This window comes from Oncorhynchus tshawytscha, linkage group LG11, assembly GCF_018296145.1.
Source record: "Oncorhynchus tshawytscha isolate Ot180627B linkage group LG11, Otsh_v2.0, whole genome shotgun sequence".
NCBI classification, from domain to species: Eukaryota; Metazoa; Chordata; class Actinopteri; order Salmoniformes; family Salmonidae; genus Oncorhynchus; species Oncorhynchus tshawytscha.
In genome coordinates this window covers 22,494,450-22,518,058 of record NC_056439.1, presented here as the reverse complement: position 1 = coordinate 22,518,058, position 23,609 = coordinate 22,494,450, and the positions used below count along the sequence as shown (strand labels likewise).

General features: G+C 43.3%; 1 protein-coding gene across 4 annotated transcripts in view; it reads left to right on the top strand.

Annotated features, from left to right (window-relative positions):
• Positions 1 to 23,168, top strand: part of LOC112262448 (neuronal PAS domain-containing protein 3-like) — a 349,807-nt gene extending 326,639 nt beyond the window's left edge. For 3 of the 4 annotated variants that reach the window (XM_042329923.1, XM_042329925.1, XM_042329926.1), the window contains 5 exons: positions 8,956 to 9,149; positions 10,111 to 10,217; positions 16,193 to 16,340; positions 17,182 to 17,297; positions 18,308 to 23,168. In XM_042329923.1, the coding sequence (XP_042185857.1) occupies positions 8,956 to 9,149; positions 10,111 to 10,217; positions 16,193 to 16,340; positions 17,182 to 17,297; positions 18,308 to 19,779 (2,037 nt within the window). In that variant the 3' untranslated portion in view covers positions 19,780 to 23,168. The remainder of the gene's footprint in view (positions 1 to 8,955; positions 9,150 to 10,110; positions 10,218 to 16,192; positions 16,341 to 17,181; positions 17,298 to 18,307) is intronic. The other variant, XM_042329924.1, reaches the window with a different exon arrangement.
• The last annotated feature ends 441 nt before the right edge of the window (positions 23,169 to 23,609 follow it).

Sequence of the window (23,609 nt, the reverse complement as noted above, 5' to 3'; positions counted from 1 at the left end):
AGGCACAGTGGCCAAGCCACAGAGATCCTAGAATCCACATTCCCTCAGCAGTATGGTGTTACATACAGTGCATTCGGAAAGTATTCAGGCCCCTTTACTTTTTTCACATTTTGTTATGTTACAGCCTTATTCAAAAATCGATTAAATCGTTTTTTTCTCCACTCGTCAATCTACACACAATACCTCATAATGAAAGAGCAAAAACAGGTTTTTAGACATTTTTGCAAATGTAATAAAAATATCAAATTTACATAAGTATTCAGACCCTTTACTCAGTATTTTGTTGAAGAACAAGCTTGGCACACCTGTATTTGTGGAGTTTCTCTGAATCTTCTCTGCAGATCCTCTCAAGCTTTGTGAGGTTGGATGGGGAGCATCGCTGCGCAGCTATTTACAAGTCTCTCCAGAGATGTTTGATCGGGTTCAAGTCCGGGCTCTGGCTGGGCCATGCAAGGACATTCAGAGACTTGTCCCAAAGACACTCCTGTGTTGTCTTGGCTGTGTGCTTATGGTCATTGTCCTGTTGGAAGGTGAACCTTTTACCCCTGTTTTCATTAAGGATTTTAACATTTTACACTTTAGGAACAACCCCCCCCATGCTGCCACCACCATGTTTCACCGTAAGGATGGTGCCTGGTTTCCTCCAGATGTGACGCTTGGCATTCAGGCCAAAGAGTTCAATCTTGGTTTCATCAGACTAGAGAATCTTGTTTCTCATGGTCTGAGAGTCCTTTAGGTGCCTTTTGGCAAATCTCCAAGTGAGCTGTCATGTGCCTTTTACTGAGGATTGGCTTCTGTCTGGCCACTCTACCATAAAGGCTTTGGTAGAGTGCTACAGAGATGGTTGTCCTTCTGGAATGTTCTCCAATCTCCACAAAGGAACTCTGGAGCTCTGTCAGAGTGACCATCATGTTCTTGGTCACCTCCCTGGCCAAGGCCCTTCTCACCCAAATTCTCAATTTGGCCTGGCGGCCAGCTCTAGGATGGGTCTTGGTGGTTCTTAACTTCTTCCATTTAAGAATGATGGAAGCCACTGTGTTCTTGAGGACCTTCAATGCTGCAGAAATGTGTTGGTACCCTTCTCCAGATCTGTGCCTCGACACAATCCTGTCTCGGAGCTCTACGGACAATTCCTTCGATTTCATGGCTTGGTTTTAACTCAGACATGCACTGTCAACTGTGGGACCTTAAATAGACAGGTGTGTGCCTTTCCAAATCATGTCCAATCAATTGAATTCACTACAGGTGGACTCCAATGAAGTTGTAGAAACATCTCAAGTATGATCAATGGGAAACATGATGCACCTGAGCTCAATTTCGAGTCTCATATCAAAGGGTTTGAACAGTTATGTAAATAAGGTATTTTTGTTTTTCATTTTGTTATAAATTTGTTAACATGTAAAAAAAAAACGTTTTCGCTTTGTCATTATAGGGTAATGTGTGTAGATAGATTTTTTTTATTTAATCAATTTTAGAATACGGCTGTAAAGTAACAAAATGTGGAAAAAGTCAAGGGGTCTGAATACTTTCCCAAGGCACTGTATATACACTGAATATACAAAACAACATCCTAATATTGAGTTGCCCCCCCCACACACAAGGTGTCAAAACCTCTAGAAGGTGTCAAAAGCGTTCCACAGGGATGCTGGCCCATGTTCTTAATATTTTGTATGGCGTTCTATATGTAATTCTACGGCACTGTAGTCATCATCATACTCATAGCATGTCAAAGAAATTGTAGCTGTCGGTGTAAAACATTATTTTATCGAGAAAAAGTCAAGCAGGCTCAACATTAAGTTGATAAGATGTGTGGCTTCTGGGGTTTGGAACAGAGATATAGGATTAAGGCTGATGCTATGGGCTGTAAGGACACACAGGGACGAGCCCAGCCTCATCCTGATGCCTCTATCTCTCTCCAAGGATCTCCATATCATCTCTGTCTCTTTGTCTGTGTCTGGCCTCATTCTGGCATTATCCCACCCTAATGCACTTTGTGTTCTCAAGGGTAAACCCAACAGCGGTGGAGCGGGATTGGATATATCTCTCCAATGCCTTTATTGTATATTGTATTTGCAGTAGCAAAGTTTGCCGGACTAAGAATGAGAAGGTAGAAAGAAATTGACCGTCTGACTTGACACCAAAAATTGGGTTTCGTTGGTCTTTGGACGATAATGGGTGGCTCTTCCTGAGAGAGAGAGAGAGAGAGAGAGGGAGAGGGAGAGAGGAGAAAAGGACAGGAAGTGGTGGAGGTGGGAAAGTGTTGGGTGCCCTTTTTCTGTTCCTACAGTCCATTCATAATGAGTCCCTGTGTACATAAATAAAGAGAGAGAGAGAGAGAGAGAGAGAGTGAGAGGGAATCCAAAAGTCTCTTTCCATAGTTCTACATCTCCCATGTTGTTTGCCATGTCCACCCAGACATATGCAAATAACCATGAAGTATGGACGCCATGGTGCCCAGGCATAAATATTCACATACACACACATGCATACATTACAGGCCAGACAAGGACACCTCTTATTGCGTTTACTTTAAATTAAGTCAACACTTGTGTTGTTACAGGCGGGTGGTTGGTAGGTATGAATTTTGCATACAGCATCCACCAGGCATTAGGTGATCTGCTCCTCCAGCTGAGAGCCCGGGCGGCGAAGCGAGGTGATGCACGGCAGCGTCGGCGGCACGCATCATGGCCGCTTATATCCCCACTTCACTCTGGAGGTCAAATCAAAGTGAATTCTGCTCTAGCTTTAAACCCATCTTTTTTAAACAGATCTCAGCCCATCTCATTTAATGCGCTCATGTAAAGGTTCTCCATCATTATTTGTGCTGTATCACATTTCAAAAGCACTCCAGAGAATCCCTGGGAACAGATGAATCTTATTTCTTATGTATACCTCTTCTATATTCACTGGCGGGGGAGAGAGTGCATTGTGTGCTGAACCATGAATTATAAAAATTGATCCCTTTGTTATGTTGGCTTGTATTAAATTGAGATATGCTATTCATCTGCCTCTCACTGCCGCTGTTGTGAACCCTTGCCGTGTCAGTTTGCATTTAGCTGCTTGAGCATATTTAATGTTTCGCCAGAGCTTATGATGTTCTTGCCAAGAGCACTCCTGCAGCAATCTAGCTAGCCGCCGTTTGCTTTGTGTGGCAATTACTTGAAAAGTTGTCTTTTTCAAACTAACTTTTAATGCCCCGAGCTTTGGGCTTCTGAAAATATAATTTCCATTTTGTACGTTTTTAATACATTTGAATGTTTATTTATTTAACAGAGAGCTCCTTTGTATTCAATTGAGTGAAGCAGAGCAGTGTGTATTTTATTTTTGCATGGGATGGTGTCCTCTGGAGCAAAGCATCATGGGCTTGTTCCATCCAGCCAGTACAGTCATTAGATGTCTTCCTCTGCCCTGGTTTCGTTGTGCTGCTGTGATGTCCTATTGAAACCTGCCAACCAACAGCCTTGTCAAATGTGTGTCAGCACCTGCCTGGCCGTCACTCTGAGGTCTGATCAAGATAGACAGCATACTGTCTGACTGATGTGTGAGCCTGATCGGCAGACTGTTCCAGACCCGGGTTCAAGTACTATTTCAAATCATTTCAAATACTAAAGCTGGGCTTGATTGAGCCGCCTGGCACACTGGAACTAATTGAGAAGTTGGAAAACCCAGGTTTCAGGCAGGCTAAAGCAAACATTAAAACTATTTGAAAGATGTCACATTTTTCACCTAGTCAGCTGAGGGATTCGAACCGCTAGGCTACCTGCCGCCCTAGATCTGTCCAACACTTTGCTGCCCAACGGACTGTAGGGAACTCTCATATGCAGAGTGATTCTGAATGGATCAACCAGACATTGATTGACATGATACATACAGTTAAAGTCGAGTTAGAGTCATTAAAATTCGTTTTTCAACCGCTCCACAAATCTATTGTTAACAAACTATAGTTTTGGCAAGTCGGTTAGGACATCTACTTTGTGCATGACACAAGTAATTTTTCCAACAATTGTTTACAGACAGATTATTTCACTTATAATTCACTGTATCCGAATTCCAGTGGGTCAGGCGTTTACATACACTAAGTTGACTGTGCCTTTAAACAGCTTGGAAAATTCATACTTGGGAGAAATTTCCAAACGCCTGAAGGTACCACATTCATCTGTACAAACAATAGTACGCAAGTATAAACACCATGGGACCACGCAGCCGTCATACCGCTCAGGAAGGAGACACGTTCTGTCTCCTAGAGATGAACGTACTTTGGTGCGAAAAGTGCAAATCAATCCCAGAACAACAGCAAAGGACCTTGTGAAGATGCTGGAGGAAACAGGTACAAAAGTATCTATATCCACAGTAAAATGAGTCCTATATCGATATAACCTGAAAGGCCACTCAGCTAGGAAGAAACAACTGCTCCAAAACCATCATAAAAAAGCCAGACTACTGTTTGCAACTGCACATGAGGACAAAGATCTTACTTTTTCTAAAATGTCCTCTGGTCTGGGGAAACTGTTTGGCCATAATGACCATCGTTATGTTTGGTGGAAAAAGGGGGAGGTTGAGTGTTGATCATTGCTAGACAGCCATTTTTCAAGTCTTGCCATATATTTTCAAGCCAATTTAAGTCAAAACTCAGGGACACTCAATGTCGTCTTGGTAAGCAACTCCAGTGTATATTTGATCTTGTGCTTCAGGTTATTGTCCTGCTGAAAGAGGAATTCATCTCCCAGTATCTGGTGGAAAGCAGACTGAACCAGGTTTTTCTCTGGGATTTTGCCTGTGGTTAAAGTTGTATTCCGTTTATTTTTATCCTAAAAAACTTCCTTGTCCTTGCTGATGACAAGCATACCCGTAACATGATGCAGCCACCACCATGCTTGATAATATGAAGAGTGGTACTCAGTGATGTGTTGTTTTGGATATGCCCCAAACATAAAGCTTTGTATTCAGGAATAAAAGTTCATTTCTTTGCCACATTTATTTGCAGTTTTTGTTGCAAACAGGATGCATATTGTGGAATATTTGTATTCTGTACAGGCCTCCTTTTCAATCTGTCCTGTATTGGGGAGTAATCACAATGTTCTTGATCCATCCTCAGTTTTTCATATCACTTCTATTAAACTCTGTAACTTTTTTTAAATCACCATTGGTCTCATGGTGACATCCCTGAGTGGTTTCCTTCCTCTCTGGCAACTATTAGGAAAGAGCCTGTATATTTGTAGTGATTGGGTGTATTGATACACCACCCAAAGCCTAATTAATAACTTTAATATTTCAAAGGGATTTTCAGCATCTGCTTTTGTAATTTTTATACATCTACCAACCTTCTTTGTGAGGCATTCGAAAAACTTCCAGGGTCTTTGTGGTTGAATCTGTGCTTGTAATTCACTACTCGATTGAGGGACCTTACTGATAATTGTATGTGTGGGGTACAGAGATGTGGGGTACAGAGATGTGGTAGTCATTCAAAATCATGTTAACCACTATTATTAAACATGGAATGAGTCCATGCAACTTCTTATGCGATTTGTTTACTCCTGAACTTAGTTAGGCCTGAGTTAAGTATTCAAAGGGGTTGAATACTTAACTCAAGACATTTCAGCTTGACATTTTTTATTAATAAAAAAAATGTTCTACAAACAAAATTTCACTTTGAAAATATGGGGTATTGTGTGTAGATCCGTGACACAAAATCTGAATTTAATCCATTTTAAATTCAGGCTGTAAAACAACAAAGATGTGGAAGAGTAAAGGGGTGTGAATACTTTCTGAAAGCACTGTATATATCGATCACATATTTAAAATATAGAAAATACAGTATCTAACACATCAAATATATCTAACGCATACACTATATATGCAAAAGTATGTGGACAAAAGTATGCTGAATCGTCTGTCCTCGGTTGTAACACTCACTACCGAGTTCCAAACTGCCTCTGGAAGCAACTTCAGCACAAGAACTGCTGTGAGCTTCCTGAAATGGGTTTCCATGGCCGAGCAGCACACACACAAGCCTAAGATCATCATGCGCAATGCCAAGCGTTGACAGGAGTGCTATAAAGCTAGCCACCATTGGACTCTGGAGTAATGAATCACGCTTCCCCATTTGGCAGTCCGACGGACAAATCTGGGTTTGGCGGATGCCAGGAGAACGCTACATGCCCCAATGCCAACTATAAAGTTTGGTGGAGGAGGAATAATGGTCTGGGGTTGTTTTTATGTTATATATAGATATATATATATTTATTTTTTTAACCCTTTTCCTCCCCAATTTTGTGGTATCCAATTGGTAGGCCGAGAGCCATGCGTCCTCCTAAAATCACAACCCAACCAAGCCTCACCGCTTCTTGACACAATGCCCACTTAACCAAGAAGCCAGCCGCACCAATGTGTCAGAGGAAACTCCATACACCTAGAGACTGTGTCAGCGTGCACTGCACCCAGCCCACTACAGGAGTCACTAGTGCGCAATGAGATAAGGATCTCCCTGCCGGCCAAACCCTCCCCTAACCCGGATGATGCTGGGCCAATTGTGGGCCGCCCCATGGGTCTCTCGGTCGCGGCTGGCTGCGACAGAGCCTGGACTCGAACCCAGAATCTCTAGTGGCACAGCTAGCACTGCCATGCACTGCGCCACTCAGGAGGCCTGGGGCTGTCTTTCATGGTTCGTGCTAGGCCCCTTAGTTCCAGTGAAGGGAAATCTTAACCTTATTTATATACATATTCAGACCTTTTGCTATTAAACTCAAAATTGAATTCAGGTGCATCCTGTTTCCATTGATCATCCTTGAGATGTTTCTACAACTTGATTGGAGTCCACCTGTGGTAAATTCAATTGATTGGACATGATTTGTAAAGGCACACACCTGTCTATATAAGGTCCCACAGTTTACAGTGCATGTCAGAGAGAAAAAAATCAAGCCATGAGGTTGAAGGAATTGTCCATAGCGCTCCGAGACAGTATTGTGTTGAGGCACAGATCTAGGAAAGGGTACCAACAAATTTCTGGAGCATTGAAGGTACCTAAGAACACAGTAGCCTCCATCATTCTTAAATGGAAGAAGTTTGGAACCACCAAGACTCTTCCTAGAGTTGGCCACCTGGCCAAACTGAGCAATCGGGGGAGAAGTGCCTCGGTCAAGGGGGTAACAAAGAACCCAATGGTCACTCTGACAGATCTCCAGAGTTCCTTTGTGGAAATGGGAGAACCTTGCAGAAGGACAACCATCTCTGCAGCACTCCACCAATAAGGCCTTTATTGTAGAGTGACCAGACGGAAGCAACTCCTCAGTAAAAAGCACATGACAAACCTGGAGTTTGCCAAAAGGCACCTAAAGACTTTCAGACCATGGGAAACAAAATGTTCTGGTCTGACGAAACCAAGATTGACATTTTTGGCCTGAATGCCAAGCGTAACATCTGGAGGAAACCTGGCACCATCCCTACGGTGAAGCATGGTGGTGGCAGCGCCATGTAGCTTGTAGCATCCTACCCAAGAAGACTCAAGGCTGTAAATGCTTTTTTCATTTTTTTTATTTGAACAATTATGCAATCATTTCTAAAAACCTGTTTTTGCTTTGTCATTATGGGGTATTGTGTGTAGATTTATGAGGGAAAAAAGCAAGTACATCCATTTTAAAATAAGGCTGTAACGAAACAAAATGTGGAAAAAGTCAAGGGGTCTGAATACTTTTCGAATGCACTGTATATTCTGCACAGTAGCTGATTAACATGTTACAGAAATTACTGTAACTGCAAATCATGGGGGGCATATTGAACAGAATATATTATACATGGGTAGCCGATTGACAGTACCTGTTACTGTTCTTAACTGTTCTTCACAGTCATTCCCCTGGTGATGTTGAACAAGGTCTCACTGCACTCTTCAACTTTAAAAAAAACAGTACTCTATTTGAGAGCAGCGTGACTTCAAGCCCTAGACAGGCTGTAATCTTCAGCCCCAAAATGCCTCTCCTAGCATTCTGTTTTGTGTGTTTTAGCAGGTCTGGGCTCATACCCACTTTCTATTCTTTTGATTCTCACACTGTTTAAAAATGTTCAACTATGCCATTGGATGTCCTATACAGAGTTTAGTTGCATTCAAAATGGGTTTGAAACGACAATTCACAGTTCTTCTTTGTCTGGAGAAACTCCAGGGGAAAGGAGTCAGTATCATTTAACTGTGGAAACTGATGATGGCTTCTAGCACGTCACAATCACTGATCGTTTCCCTTTGAAAAGGAGATATCATACACCATCAAAACCATTTTCCTCCTGGGCCAGCACTCTGACGGGGCCATTGTAACATGTCAATGTTCTGTTAGCTTCCCAAGCTCCAAAAACAACACCATGTCTGAAATAGGGTTGTTCTTTTTGTGTGTGTGTGTGTGTGTGTGTGTGTGTCTCTCTGTCTCTCTATCCCAATTGGCATTCAATGTCTCGTTCCCATTGTTGAGGGTTGCCTGTCCCTGGTGAAGCAGGAGAGGCACCGAGGTCCCCTATGGTCTGAGGCTTTGAATGAGTTTAGGGAGCAGGAACTGTCTGTGTGAATGATGATAATCGCGTCTCACCAATCTCAGAGGTGTGCCACTGAGAGGCCAGTGTCAGTAGTTTAAAGACTACAAAACAATTCCCCCTGGGTGTACTGGCAGTGATTAAAATGGATGGATCTGAAAGTGTAGTGTGCATATCTATTCAATTCCTCCTCTAGGGCAAAATGGAGCTACAAAGACTTTAAAGCTTAGCTGAAACTTTAAAGCTAGCAATAATTAGGACCTTCAACTCTCTCTCTCTTCTCTTGTGTAGAATATCATTTCAGGAGAAAACATTTGTGTCCTGCCTCCATTCGCTGTCTATATTTTTTGTTTAGAATTCTCCATCACTGCTTTTGGACTGAAACTCTCTCTCTCTCTCTCTCTCTCTCTCTCTCTCTCTCTCTCTCTCTCTCTCCTCATATAGGTGATCCATGTTACAGGCAGGCTGAGAATCCGGATGGCATTGACCCACAGTCGGTCTGTACCCATTCAGATCATGGGCATGGTGGTGGTGGCCCACGCCCTCCCCCCTCCCACCATCAACGAGGTGCGCATAGACTGCCAAATGTTTGTCACCCGGGTCAACATGGACCTCAACATTGTCTACTGCGAGAATAGGTAAGACTTGACTTGACCTTACCCACATGACTGTCAAATACATAACTGAAATACATGGGTATTCACCAAGAGAAGAGTGCATTTCAATGAGGGGTTAATAGTTTGGATAATGAAATACACATTATAGTCAAATTCACACGATGATAAAATACGTATCACAGAACTACTCACCTCATTGGTTAACACTTTGATCACCCATGTCAATGTTGTTACAACTACATAAAAGGGGTTCTTACAACCAATATATCCACAATGGATCATGGGTAAACACTTGACATGACGTTGCTCTTCTACCTGTGTAGGTAGTTACACTCTAATCACTACAGTGTTGTTATTTGTATGATTTGTTTGGAAATGGCACAGTAATAGGCTGATGTATTGTACACCTCATCTTGTGCATTGTATTTCTTTGCTACCCGTCCTCATCTCTACGGGATTGAGATCACTGAGATGTATTTTACCGCTGTCTGCCAGACAGTCAGTTATTTATGGGGAAATCACATCTGGACAGTCAGTTTTACAGTGAGATAGTCTCAGCCTTTCTGGGAAAATAAAAAAGGAAACTGATCAGGACTTCTTTCATCTGTTTCATAGGGTTTGTGGGAGACTAGAAATATCAGAAAATAACCGCACAATATTTAAGACAGATAGTAGACAGATTGCTTTTGGGTGAACCAAAAAAAAGAAGGGATAGATGATATTCAATACTAAGTGATAGGCATTTTATCATGTGGAATGGGAAGACATCCTAGGTTCCATAATAGCCTTTTGTCCCTGAATGTTCTGAGTTATACGTGGGCTTATCTGCCTCAGAGTCATTAGTTTGACATATCAGGGTGACAAGAAAAATTGCCTGTCTGGTTACACTGTAATGACACCCCATTCGAATCTTTCTCTCTGTTTCCGTTGCTGCTTCTTCTCTTGCCTTACATGCTGAATCCTGTTCAAATCCCTGTTGTAGAATTAGCGACTACATGGACCTGACGCCAGTGGACATCGTAGGGAAGAGGTGTTACCAGTTCATTCATGCGGAGGATGTGGAGGGTATCCGGCACAGCCATTTAGACTGTGAGTATTATACTGTAAACGTTACCACAACGTTTCAGTATTGAACACAACTTATTATGAACACTTTATTGCAGAGTAACGTTCCTGATTTAGGATGCTTTTTGTTATGGGTAGTGGTCACTCGGGGCAGATTAGGACAACTGTCAGAATTATCTCCAGCGTCATCTCTCCACCCAACACCAAAAGCATTGGTCCTCGTCTGCTTCACTGCAGAGCTGTTGTTCTCCAGGAACAAAGTTGTTGTGATCTTGTCAGTGTACAGAATCTGTGTAATAGGCCTGAAGAGAGACAACATCTAGATGATCTGCCTCTGTGACCATCTGGGGTTTGAACTCAGGTCTACCTACCTGCCACAAGACTGGGTTAGTCCACTGAGCTAAAGCCGGAATCAGTGTAATCGGCCTGTAGAGAGACAACAACTAGATGATCCCATTGTGATCTGCCTCGGTGACTTACTTTGGACAGGGGAAATCTCTGGGGGTGGCAACATCAAGGGCTCTAGAACTATGTGCTATTGAAATAAATCCTCCCCATACTGTAGGTCAGTAGGCCTCCAAACCCCAGGGAGGGAGAAGGGAAACCAAGACCCCAGGGAGGGAGAAGGGAAACCAAGACCCTAGGGAGGGAGAAGGGAAACCAAGACCCCAGGGAGGGAGAAGGGAAACCAAGACCCCAGGGAGGGAGAAGGGAAACCAAGACCCCAGGGAGGGAGAAGGGAAACCAAGACCCCAGGGAGGGAGAAGGGAAACCAAGACCCCAGGGAGGGAGAAGGGAAACCAAGACCCCAGTGAGGGAGAAGGGAAACCAAGAACCCAGGGAGGGAGAAGGGAAACCAAGACCCCAGGGAGGGAGAAGGGAAACCAAGACCCCAGGGAGGGAGAAGGGAAACCAAGACCCCAGGGAGGGAGAAGGGAAACCAAGACCCCAGGGAGGGAGAAGGGAAACCAAGACCCCAGGGAGGGAGAAGGGAAACCAAGACCCCAGTGAGGGAGAAGGGAAACCAAGACCCCAGGGAGGGAGAAGGGAAACCAAGACCCCAGGGAGGGAGAAGGGAAACCAAGACCCCAGGGAGGGAGAAGGGAAACCAAGACACCAGTGAAAGTGATATCAAGTTCACTCTCAACATTCCATTCAAAAGAAATGGCTGCATGTCTTCTTTGTTTGTTTATGTTCAACTTTGAACTAAGTTTACTTTAAGAGTGGCGGTCATCTTTGTAAGATGTCTTTGCATCTTTACCCCAACTGAGCAGTTTTTATAGCCCATGGCACGAGGTACGCTCTGCTTATTTGACCTTTTTTTCCCAAAACGTGCCATGATTTGCTATGTTTGTTTCGCCAATTAAACCTTTACTGTGGCTGGTAAAAACTGAGGAGGCGTTGCGTGAGCAGTGCACCATTTCATTGGGTTTTGCGACGTGGATTCAGTACTAGGCAGGCTGCCATTTTTGGAGTCCCATGAGCTCAGCTGCGTCCTGGGTTTTCCCTTCGTGCTGTATGCTGGATTGTAGGGTGTAAATTCCCTTGCCTTATTAGGTGTTTGGGCAGGTAGAACGAGAGTCCTTGGGGTTGCCTCCTCGGCCAGGGAATTTGGAGCCGTCTGATTAGATATTGGGAGTTCAACTGAATTAGAGCACAATTACTGCTGCATGGAACTGTCCCTTCGCCTTAAAAAGGCACCAGATTGGGTCCATTAGCGGCTGATTTGAAACCCAGCAGAGGGAGAGTTAGAGAGGGAGTGTTGCCCATGGATCGCATTGATAAGACAGGCTTAGGCAGGCAGATTGAGGCAGCAGGCTAGGCAGTAGCAGCAAACAGTGGCTCCACCATTGTATATCTCCAGCTACCCCTGGCTGTCTCCTATCTATTACATCTGATGCTCCACCCAGGCTTTAATCAACTTACAGTCAGTGCATTGGCTTGGAATTGGTTGAGTGTGCAATGCTGCTAAATATTTATTTCATTTATTTGCACTGAACAAACGCAACATGTGAAGTGTTGGTCCCATGTTTCATGAGCTGAAATAAGGGTGATTTCTGTCTGTAATAAAGCCCTTTAGTGGGGAAAAACTCATTCTGATTTGCTGGGCCTGGCTCCCCAGTGGGTGTGCCTGGCTGCCAAGTGTGTGGGCCTGGCTGCTAAGTGGGTGGGCCTGTGCTTGCCAAGGCCCACCCATGGCTGCACCCCTGATAGGTCATGTGAAATCCATAGATTAGGGCCTAATAAATGAATTTCAATTGACTGATTTCCTTATATGAACTGTAACTCAGTAAAATCTTTGAAATTGTTGCATGTTGCGTTTTATATTTTTGTTCAGTGTATTTATTGAATAGTTTATGTTTGAGTTAGTGACGGATGCAATTTAAATATTGACACGTGGAATGAACAAGTCTGATGAATTGCAGCATCGCACTTAAGTGTGCACTAATTTCCAATGTTTGTCCCCTTAGTATGGCCGTTAGTGGATTCGATATCGATTTCATCAAGGTATATTATACTGTATCTACTGTTAGAGAAGAAAGCCATGGGAATGATTTGAGCAATTGGGATTCGGAAAACTAAGGTCTCTCAATTCCCCCGGACAAAATAACGACTTTGCTAAATTCCTATTTTCTATTGATGGTTTCATCATGACATATTCCCATCATTATCATCATCAGTGAAATATTCCCATCATTATCATCGTCAATGACATTATCACCCCATATCTAATGATAACGTGGCCTGTATGAGGATAACTAACTGAACAAGAATGTAGTTGCAGATGTTCATGAGCAGCTATTAGCACCTACGTTGTGCATCATAGGTCATTGGGCATCATAAATGTGCTGATAATGCATTATGAAGAGGGTGTTCATAGGTATTCGATTCTTTGGAAGTTGGTCTGAATTGCAACAATCAGCTGATGATAAATGCACACTGTGAGCAGATCAGACAGGGCGACAAGGTCACGTGGCCTGGAGGAAATGTAAGATATTATTCCACTTGGCCAACTCTCTAGACACGAGGTCATAAGTGAGCCAGACTGGAGAAGGTGTTTAAATGAATTGGCTTTTGTCCAAGCTTTATAATATGGCCATTTAGTCGCTCAACTTTTTATTCATAGCATATCCTAGGAGTACGAACCAATCAGATCGACTCCATTTCATATACAGTAAGTCTATACTGTGTACATTGCTACAGTTCATACTTCACTTCTCTAAGCATGAGGCACGACTGAAAAGTTTTTTAAATTTTTGATTCATTCTAAAAAGATAGATGTTAAGACAAGACCTGCATTAGTCAGATGATCTGATACGTGAACTGACGCATATACAGCAGGAACAAATGGCTTTGAGTGTCTCTGTTATATCAGACTTGGGGAAAAGAGATGATTTTCATGAGGTAGGGAGAGCGAGATTGGAGAGGATACTGTAGCTGAAAGAACTTAAATCTCAGAGGACTTAAGCCATCCGCCTCCAGGCATACTACCAGAAACTGTCTCCTAAGACTAGTTCAGACCGACTCTAATGAAACCAACTCAGCTCACTTGTTAGCATACTTAAAAGCAGACTCTACAGATACTGAAAAATACCGCTGAAATGTTGAATAGACACAGGCAAAAGTTGCTGTGATTTCAAAGCTTTGGTAAACAGTAGCTTTCGGCTTACACAATGCAGTGTTCCTCGAAAAACATGACGTACACCACTCACCACAACAGGCAGAATTTTCTTGTGAAGCTAGACAAAAATCTAAAACCTGGTGGAGAAGAGAACATCCCCCCGTCTCCTCTCTCATTCATAAAAGGGTTGCCTTTACGATAATACCCTGATGGACTGCAAGGACTTTTCCATAAAGCAATTTCACGGGTGTAAATTACTTACTTTTATATGACGGTGACACCCCTCGTTGCAAGCCGGGCCACTTTGGGTAAAGGGTATCTGAAAGGTAGCCACCATTATGGAAAGAATCCAAGTGATTAAAACAAACTGAAGGACAGGAAGAGAAGAGAGGAGAGGGAGAGAAGAGGCTCACAGAAGCCATCCTACAGGCATGCCTGGGGCTGCAGGAGAGAGAGACAGATTAAAGGGCCCGTATTCCTTTTAATGCCTCCAAAAGCTAGCGGACGACTCCGGCACCGGAAAACACTGGCCTTCATTAACACTAAATCAATAGTCGCAAGCAGACCCCTGATTGATTTAATGGCACTGTAACTGAAAGGGGTTAAAAAATAAGCCTCACCTGCAAAGACGTGGTACCAGGGAAGCCAGGGGTGGAGTGTATTGATGCTAATGCAGATGAGAGAGATCTGGTGTGTCTCGGGTTCAAAGGCAGAGAGATTCAGAGGTCCAGGACACTGGCTGTAGAGGTGCAAGGCCTGGTCAAAACTCACTAAGATCAGAATATGACTGTAGGATTTACAGTTTGTCTTGTATACTTGATTTGTCAAGTTATTTACATGATTAGGGTTATGGTTAGAAAAATGTTTTTTGTTATCTTAAATAAATATGTCAATAATTGGATAGAAAAAAAATGTGCCTTTACCAATATTATTAATCAATATGATCACAGTAGATACGGTATAAAGTTAACAAATTCTGAATTATTTCAAAAATATTTCAACCACCTTTCTCAAATATTGTAGTTGCAGTTTGAATCAATATTTTGGTATTCAGATAATAATGAATGACTATTCAACTGAAACTAATATACATATTGTTTATCCCATCTCCCTTTTAAAATGTAGCACATTATACAACAAATCATTGTTAACTCGTAGAATAAACTATGAAGATGAGAGCAAGGTTAAACACTACAGTATACCTCCTCTGTACTACCCTTAGTTGGTTGGAAAGCAAAACAAGTTTTTTTATTTCAATTCCCTCTATCTTGTCCTCTAATTCTATATATGTATAGGAAAAGAAAGCAGTCAGTGATCTAAAGTAAATTTTCTGAACCCTTGGGATGGTTTCTTAAACAATGCTATTAGTTCCTAATAGTTTTTAATTACTGGCCTTCTTTTTATATAAATCATCCCCCCCCCCCCATGGAACTATTTTTATGGTAGAAGCTATTTGTAGCCGTAATTAAACTAAGAATATGAATTTACTACCTCGCTCACATTCTGACTGTTTCAGTTTTAGAGAGCCATGATTAATGCAGATACATATTGGTTGAGATAACCAATCAGCGGTTAATTTAGCCAAATTTATTGCAACCACCAGAGCGTCTTCACTTATGCTCAGGCAGACAAGGACATAGCCAGCAGTGTAGCGTAGTGCAGTTAGGTAGCTGGTAGCTGCAGAGTCACAGTGCCCCTTGGTGGTGTGCAAGGCTCACTGCAGCCAGCCTCCATGCATACAGTCAGAGTCCTGGGTCGGAAACAAACGCACAATATTTCTTTAGAAAGCCCTTTCTATCACCTGCAATATCATTTTGAGCATCTACCCGATAATTATACCACTAACCTTATGCCGAACCCTAAATCAAGACCCATAGATACAAGTGCAATCACTAACTAACGAACTAGTTATACGCTGTACATTGTTTGAAATCACACACATATGTAGTGATATCTTTGCATTTGTTACAACGGATATATATATTTCACCATGATGCACTAATTTATTCATAAGTGGTCCCGATTGACTCTCATTCGTTCCATATTACGTATGCACACATCTTTCCCTTATCGTTTGTTTCCAGATCAGCACACACACTGTCCTCTGAGGTATTTAATAGTGTGCCCTGTGCAACCAAGTACACATCCCCGTTCCTGTTTTAGCCAGTCAGAGAAGTTGATTAATGATGGTAGGTAGAACAGAAAGCAGCACAGCCCCTCTCACAGCTGTTGGATGCCACCTGATGGTCTCTCTCTTATCTCTCCTCTCCCCTCTCCATCTCTCTCCTCTCCCCTCTCTTCTCTCTCCCGTCCTCTCCTCTCGCCCCTCTCGTATCTCGCCTCTCTCCTCTATTCCTCTATTCCTCTCCACCCCCAGTGATAAACAAGGGACAGTGTGTGACCAAGTACTACCGCTGGATCCAGAAGAACGGTGGGTACATCTGGATCCAGTCCAGTGCCACCATCGCCATCAATGCCAAGAACGCCAATGAAAAGAACATAATCTGGGTCAACTACGTACTCAGGTAAGGCAGGGCTCCATCTGTGAACTACCCGACACATGCCAGCCAGCGCACAGAAACAGTCTGCTTCCCAAATGGCACCATTTTCCCTATGTAGTGCACTACTTTTGACCAGGGCCCATAGGGTTCTGGTCAAAGGTAATGCACTATACTGTATAGGGAATAGGGTGTGACTTGGGAAGCACACACAGCTACACCAGGAAGCAAACACAAGCATTGATTCAGTTTTCATTAAATATGTTTTTTTTTTTTTTTCATTTTTCAACCAATGGGACATAATTAAAAAGTTATTTGAATCATTTCAGTATTTTAACCATGCGTACTTGTGAATTCCTATTCACATGTTGCATCCCCCCCAATTGTTTAAGCATATTTTTAGTACATCTTTTCTATAGCTGCCAATTTGTCATACGAGGATAATGGCATACTTCTGCCAGTATTAGTTTTCTGTAAGGCACTGTCATTGTAAATGATTTCTGCCATTGGCATTGTTGAATTGATCATTGTAGAATTATGTCAGCACTCTAAAGTGATTGAGATGTTGTTTTTGTCATTTTTCTAATTGAATTTAGCTACCAGCACAGGGAAGAAAAAAAACTATTTCGTCAACTGTAATAGATGTATCTTTTCAATTGCCTTCCTAATTGTTCCTCACCTCTGCAGGCCCATAGAGCAGCTGTGAGAGCCAGAGAGCGAGGGGCTATGCTTTAGGGACAGCTGGATCAATCAGAACACTAGGAGAATGGCAAACGCTGTGTGCTGTGCAATCCCTGGCAGGAATCTGTTTTAAATTCTCTATTGGCAAAGACAATGACTTCCTTCCTGTATTGTCCGTATCCTGCAGTAATCCAGAGTACAAGGACACACCCATGGACATCGCCCAGCTGCCCAACCTTCCAGAGAAAGCCTCTGAGTCTTCAGAGACTTCCGACTCCGAGTCCGAGTCCAAGGAGAACTCTGGTACGGTACCATCAATCAATCAATATAATTGTATTAATCAAGTAATTTTCTGGTCTTGTGTGGCTCAGTCGGTAGAGCATGGTGCTTACATATATGTCAAATGAATGCAGGCATGACTGTAAGGCACTTTGTATTAAAGCGTCTGCTAAATAGCATATATACTGTCCATCAACAGTTGCTTGACACTATAACCTGGCCTAAGATAGATGTTTATTTAGGTAGCAGCCAGCACTACTGTTTAGATATACACAAACTGCAGGACTATATACAGCTTTGTTCAAATACGGAATACAGACAAGGGGGAGGAGGGGGCAGGATAGGAGAGGATGATTTTGGGTGACAGTCTGTGGAAAGTGCCAGCATATTGGCCATTGGCACCAGGCCTCCCTCAGTGCCCCCTATGCCAGCGTGCATGGTGAGAGTTGTGACCCATGCCAGCTGCTGCTGGGTAGCGAGTCCTCCTCACTCTGACAGTACGGTTGGAGGGCTCCACTGCTCCAGTATCCAAGGGGTGATCGGGTGCCAAGCCAACACCATAGCTACAGACAGACAGACAGACAGACAGACAGACAGACAGACAGACAGGCAGGCAGGCAGGCAGGCAGGCAGGCAGGCAGGCAGGCAGGCAGGCAGGCAGGCAGGCAGGCAGGCAGGCAGACAGACAGACAGACAGACAGACAGACAGACAGACAGACAGACAGACAGACAGACAGACAGACAGACAGACAGACAGACAGACAGACAGACAGACAGACAGACAGTATAACAGCAGTAGAACACCATGGTATTTTGGGAAGTAAAGAAGTGCAGGCTTCAAATTGAGTGATGATGGGAATTATACATATATCTGAATATCATCTATACCAAAATCATTTTTAAAAAGCTAAATAAACTGCATGAAAGATTATTTCATTTCCAAAACAGTGGCTATTTAGACATATAATTATGCAGAATACATGGAGTTTTGAGTACTGTTCAGGTTTGCACACTAAACGGCATCTTTCTCCCAGAAGACAACGAGAACTCGAAGTCGGACGGGAAGGGGAACCAGACTGAGAACAGCGAGGACCCGGAGACAGACAGTAAAAAGCAGCAGCAGGGCCAGTCGTCCTCAGAGCAGGAGATGAGGCGTCAGGAGGAGGGAGACAGCTCCTCCAACCCAGAGAGCCAGGAGAGCGAGGATGACCTGGAGCCCAGCGACTGCGAGCTGGAGACCAAGGAGAGGAGACTAGGCCGACTGGGGGGCCTGCACATCAAGGTGGAGCACTACGGAGATAGAGATGGAAGAGTGGAGCTGCACAACTCGCCGTCCTCCTCTGAAGAAGAGGAAGATGATGACGATGATGAGGAGGATGATGATGACGACGACAGCGTTAAAGACTGTGACAGGGCCACTGAGATGCTCGCCGTCCCCGCCGCCAGCAAGCAGCAGAAGCGTAAGAAGAGGAGGAAAAAGCAGAAGTGGGACGGTAGTCGTTCTAGACGCCTGCGCCTCTCCTCTGCCACCACCAGCCCTGGCACCATGAACCACCCCACCCTGGGGGGGGGCGCCCCCCTCCTGCTGCCCCCCTCCCCTGCCAGTGCATCCGTGCTCAAGATCAAAACAGAAATGTCCGAGCCCATCAACTTCGACAACGACAGCAGCATCTGGAACTACCCTCCCAACAGGGAGATCTCCAGGAATGAGTCCCCCTACAGCATGACGAAGCACGTCCCAACCCACGACACCTTTCCCTCCCCACAGCCTGGCAGTCTGCAGGTCTCCATCCCAGACTCAGTGCTCACTCCCCCAGGAACAGAGGGAGGCGGCGGGGGTGGAGGAACCAGAAAGGGCGTACCCCCCTCCTTCAACGGTAACAGCAGCGCCCCCTCCTCAGCCTCCAGCGTGGCCAGCCTGGCCCCTCCCTCCAGCTCTGGCTCCTCCTCCGACCCCCTGTCCCCACCCCTCTCAGCCTCGCCGCGCGACAAGCAGCAGGGTCAGGGCACCCCCACCACCTCCAACTCCTCCTCCTCCCTGCTGTACACCAGCGACCTGGAGGCCCTGCAGAGGTTGCAGGCTGGGAACGTGGTGCTTCCTCTGGTCCACCGGGTCACCGGCACCCTCGCCACGACCAGCACTGCCGCCTCCCGGGTGTACACCACTGGCACCATCCGCTATGCCCCCGCCGACGTCACCTTGGCCATGCAGGCAGGCGCCAACCTGTTGCCCAACAACGTTGCCCACGCTATGAACTTTGTGGATGTCAACGGTAGCCCCGGCTTCGGCATCGACCCCAAGACGCCCATGGAGATGCTGTATCATCACGTCCACCGGCTCAACATGGCTGGCCCTTTTGGCGGTGCTGTGTCCGGCGCCAGCATCACCCAGATGCCAGCAGCCAATGTATTCACCACGGCAGAGGGACTGTTCTCTACTCTTCCATTCCCTATCTACAGTAACGGGATACACACCACACAAACTCTGGAGCGCAAAGAAGATTAGAGCAAAACACCAAGACCATATTACTGTGTTCAACTGTCAGAGACTCGTTGAGGCATAAGACTGTGTTTCAAGTGGAAAATAAATATATTCTAGCACTTTGAATTTGAGCAAACGAGCTTATATAATAGAAATGAATGGCTCCTTGTCTTTCTATCTTTTCGCTCTCTTTACTGACTCCCACTCTATCAATCTCTCGCCCTCTTCCTACTCCTCTTACAGTACGATGGACATTTTCTCTGATCAAACTAAACGAACTATTCTTTATTGTAAAGAATTCCTTTTTGCCTACAGAGAATTCATATTACCGTTGGTCTCCTACTGGAGTCTTGGGTAAACAACTTTTTATTTGAGTTGATTATGTTGCATCTTTATGAAGATGCCTAGTGTATGTAAAGGGTGATGGCTGAAAAGATATTTCTATGGAAAGAAACCCCTTGGATGGTTTTGCTCCACATCTTGATGTGATCAAGGTTGACGAAGACAAAAGGATGGTCCCTGTTTGACATGGTCATAGACATAACCTTAAAAGAAAGAGATTTGAAAGTTATTTCATAATGAGGGAATAGTTGTCTATTTTAGAATTAACTTTGATTCTTTTTTTTTTATAGCTCAGATTTAACTTGCAAATCAAGCATTAAAAAAGCAATTTCAGCCGGGTATTGACCTGTGAATAGAATGTTACTACAAATCCCAGGACTTTGGAACACGAGACAGGTCAGTACGAGATATGAGTATTCTCCCGGTTCCATTTCCTCGGTTTTGTCTCAAATGGCACCCTATTCCCTTTATAGTGCGCCACTTTTTTTACCAGGGCCTATATGGCTCTGGTCAAAAGTAGTGCACTATATAGAGAATAGGGTGCCATTTGGGATGCACGCCTTCTCTGCAGTTCCATGGTGCTACTGTTCCATCTAGTTACTACCCTCCTTCAGCAGGCTGATGTAGGTTATTCTGTTCCACAGCTCTCTCTCAGAGATGAGTGATTGAGTGACAGCTGGGGAGATTTCCTTCCTTCGGAAAAGTCAAACCTCTAATCAACATATTTTCATGTTCATTACTACTCCCCTCAGTCAAGTTGTTTGAAAGGCTCGGTCGGATTGGGCCCGAAGGATAGAATATACCTATATGGAGCAGGTTGAGTTTGGTTGTATTTTTTCAAAACTAGATCACTTTTTCTCAGTGTAACTGAGGCTAATTTGCGTCATTAACTTGAAAAATGAATGTTTAACTTTGACCGGCTTCTGTCAATTGTTTTTTCTACTCTACCCTTCCTCTTTCTCTTCCATCCTAAACCTCACTACTATCAACAACAGTCTCCCAAATCTGTTCTTCCATCAGCCATTGTTGGACTCTCTGAAATCACATATCAAGGAGATTGTAATAAGGACATGCATTTCAATCAAACGGAATATGAGTTTTTTTTTAAATTCCCACATTTTTTCTCTGTTGCCAAAAAAAAGTTATTTCACAGTTTGGTGTTAAGAACACTGTGATTGTTGTTTTAAAAAAAAATAGTAATAAAATGGAAAAACTGTCACTTCATCTTTTGACAGCCGTCCATCAAGTCATCTATTACCAAGCGTGATAACCGTAAACGTGTACAATGTGTAAGTGTCACTGGCTGTCAGTCTCCATAGCGATTTCAGTGTGTGTTACTATATGCAGTATATACTGAGCTGATGTAGCCGTTTTGTCCTTTGTCTTCTCTGTGCTTTATCTGTAGTCTGGGGTTGGACAGGGAACGTGTGTAACCCTCTCCGTCTCCTCTGCAGTCTTAGTGGACCCGTGGAGGTTAGTGGATTTCGTGTGGTGGCCTTCCAATGTAGCGTCACCTTTTGCTGCTTCCTTCTGTCTGTATTTCTTTCTGTTTCTGCTGTTGCTTTGCTGTTGTGTAGTCTACAGACCTCTCTTTCTCTCAGAGATCAAAGTCTCTTAACTAGCTCAAAGGTTTAAGGAGCCATTTTTTTGCCACTGAGGAATTCTGGGATTACAGTTTCCAGCTTGCATTTACCTACACTACGAAAAATGACAACAAAAAGCTAAAGTAGCATTTAGATGTATCTTCTAGACTGGAACCATAAAAGCCTCAGTTGTGAAACATTCCCAGAGTCCTTTGTGCTTCTTGTATGCATTGGGTGTATTTCATTGGTTTCCACCAAACCTGTTGACTTCAAGGACCCTGCAACTTACAGGACAAAAAGATCACGGTAGCATTTCAGGACAATAAACAATTTTAAAGATTTCTAAAGAAATGAAAAGAAAAAATATTTCGCACTATAAATCTATTTTTATAGCTAGGTGTTTTGGAAATGCATGTTAATTAAGTTGATTGTTTGGTTTACTTCATTTTGTTCGGTCCAGCAGCTTTGTCTCAACGTTCAGTGTTTTTTAGTCTGTCCAGCAAAGGGAGGGGGAGCCTTTGTCTTTTGAAATGAATCAGGCTACTCCCCTACATCAGGAAACAGTGTCTGTGGTTTCTGTGAAGATGTGTTGTTACTCAAATCCAGGTCATGAAATAAATGTGTTTTTAAAAAAAGAACAAAAATTGGGGGTCGGTTGGTTGGAACGGTGGAATGGTTGCAGGAGAGCGTAGTGTCACCACTTGAGATTGATTCTATCCTAGATGTTAGTGTTTTCTACGACGTAGCGAAGCAGGGTGAGAGTGGGAGACTGTCGGGTCGAGGGCAGCTCACTTAAAACAGACACTGTGGACGGACCAGGAAATACACCTATATGTTACAACAGAACAGCAGGATGAGCTGTTTTAATGTCTCTGTGACTGTGTTGTGTCAAAATGAATTGCTGGTGATTTAGACTTAAACTAATCTCAGCTACTGTCAGATAAATAGTGTTTAAAATTAAAATATGAAAAATCACTCCATTACCTGTGAAGACTGTGTCCGTGTTTTTAACTATTTCTTGTACAATTATACAGATTCTTTTATGAGGAACTTGGTGCCAAGTAGATGAATACTACAGGAGAAGGGGATTCTCTTAGTATCAGTGTTAACAGTGTTATAAATTCTAAATACAAACAAATTAAAATATTAAAAAGAGAAAATGATGGTACACTTATTATTTTATTTGTTTTCTTTTTTTCTTTGAAGAAAAAACACATAACTAACTGAAGCTAACTTTGAGTGCCTGGCTTATTTTAAAACATTTTGAAAAACATATTTTTATTTTTATTTTCATTTACCATGAATAATGCTGCAATTTCAGAAATGTACATACTTCATTTTACAACAGGGTTATTTTATACTTTTGTAGGTTTCCATCCGTTTCAAAGAAACATGTCATACATACATGGTTGTTCTTTCTGTAACAAGTTTTTTTTTTACCATCTTACATGTGCCATATTCATAATAAACTTCTCTTGGATCTGTTCACATCTGGCATCATTTATTTTATTCAACCATCGCAATGACTATCCCACACCTCAGTGAGCTGCCTCAATTTTTCTTTCTTTCTTTATGGCTTTCTTTCTTTTCTGATCTTGCTTGAAAAAAAAATGTGTACTGGTCTTTAATGCTTTTCCTAGTTGGAAACTATGTTGTGGGAACATTGCTGGGACATCCATTCAGGTATGTTCACACTCAACACTCCTGCCGTAACGGTAGCTATGTCAGACCGCAGTCCTGGATATGCCAGGTTCATCCCCCTCCAATCAGAGGACTCTGTTAATGATTTCATGTAGTCTGATTGATCACATCGTTATATGATTGCGCAGAGGGTCAATCAGAGTGCAGCTAGTACTGTTTGTTGAAACATACAGTATGATGTTAGCTCACCCATGGACAGACAATACTGTGATAATGACCGAAAGACTG